Genomic DNA, 1,426 nt, shown 5'->3' on the forward strand with positions numbered 1-1,426 from the left:
CTAAGTTAAAGGCAGCATGTCAGAGTCACAATCATTGACTCAGCCTTTGCCTGTATTTTAGAATAGAAGTCAGTCCTAGACAGAGGACCTTTCTGGAGGAACACAACTCAGTGGAACCTTCAGATAATTTTGAATATTGCAAAAAATTAGGTCCAGTGCCTCCCAAAGAATGCTACTGTTTACATCTATCCCTTTTTTATCTTTACTAATCTTTTTATTTTTACTGGAATTGCCCTTTAATTTTTTTAAAGGAACAGTAATGTTTAATGGTACCTTAACAACTGATTGTTTTGATGTTTAGTTGCTGACAAGGCTGCCTACCTGATGGGTCTGAACTCAGCAGACCTGCTCAAGGCCCTCTGCTACCCCCGCGTCAAAGTGGGGAATGAATATGTGACCAAGGGCCAAACTGTGCAGCAGGTAACAAACCCCCCTATTTTGTGGATCGATTCTTTGGACTTCCTTTTTTGTCCTGCATGATAACTACACACTTTCTGTTTTACCTTGCAGGTATAYAATTCAGTGGGTGCCYTGGCAAAGGCTGTCTTTGAGAAGATGTTCCTGTGGATGGTTGTTCGCATCAACCAGCAGCTGGATACGAAGCAGCCCAGGCAGTACTTCATTGGTGTCCTGGACATTGCTGGCTTYGAGATCTTTGATGTAAGGAATAGGGGTTTACTAGCATGCTTTTTAAAGTAACACTATTCTGAAGCAATGCTGCCAGTTTTTTTTCTTTTTTTTTTTTTATTTTTTGATGAGTGCTTTGACCCTTTTATAGTATATCTAAAGCATTCTGATTCCCATAGGGTTTAATTGGATACGCATTTCTGTTTTGCACATATGCCAAAGGAAATACCTAAATGCAGCTTTATCACTGAAGGCTTGGCACATGCTTTGAAATCAACATTCGTGGATGTTGAATATACTCTTGTGCTCTGGACTCTCCCATAACTGAATTAGTCTAGTCTAGTAGAGATCAAAACTGAAAAAATCTGATTTACTAAAATTATCAAAGCTCCTAGAGTCAGAAATATAGGGGTAGAGTTCAGATTTACGAAAGAGACACACACTGATAGAAGTTCCAAACTCCTGAATGAATAAAAAAGGAACACTCACAGAACCTCCTACGTTTGGTACAAATAGCCAGCACTGTTCTTTAACTCTAACTTACTAAATTAACATTAATAATAATCTTGATTTGTAACTATGCAGTTCAACAGCCTGGAGCAGTTGTGCATCAACTTCACCAATGAGAAACTGCAACAGTTCTTCAACCACCACATGTTCGTGCTGGAGCAGGAGGARTACAAGAAGGAGGGAATYGAATGGGAGTTCATTGACTTTGGCATGGACCTGGCTGCCTGCATTGAGCTCATTGAGAAGGTATTTCTGTAATTTACAATGTCAATGTTATTTTCAGAAATGC

The 1,426-nt window shown here is 39.4% G+C and overlaps 1 protein-coding gene across 1 annotated transcript in view; it reads left to right on the forward strand.

The window, feature by feature from the left end:
• Positions 1-301: 301 nt before the first annotated feature.
• The window catches only part of LOC130588283 (myosin-1B-like), a gene marked incomplete at both ends in the record, with an annotated part of 4,377 nt that continues 3,252 nt past the window's right edge, over positions 302-1,426 (forward strand). The window contains 3 exons of the mRNA XM_057389219.1: positions 302-420; positions 511-660; positions 1,213-1,383. Coding sequence (XP_057245202.1) covers positions 302-420; positions 511-660; positions 1,213-1,383 — 440 coding nt within the window. The remainder of the gene's footprint in view (positions 421-510; positions 661-1,212; positions 1,384-1,426) is intronic.

Source organism: Malurus melanocephalus, unplaced genomic scaffold (assembly GCF_030028575.1).
Source record: "Malurus melanocephalus ecotype Western Australia unplaced genomic scaffold, MMel_1.1 scaffold_4096, whole genome shotgun sequence".
Lineage (NCBI taxonomy): Eukaryota > Metazoa > Chordata > Aves > Passeriformes > Maluridae > Malurus > Malurus melanocephalus.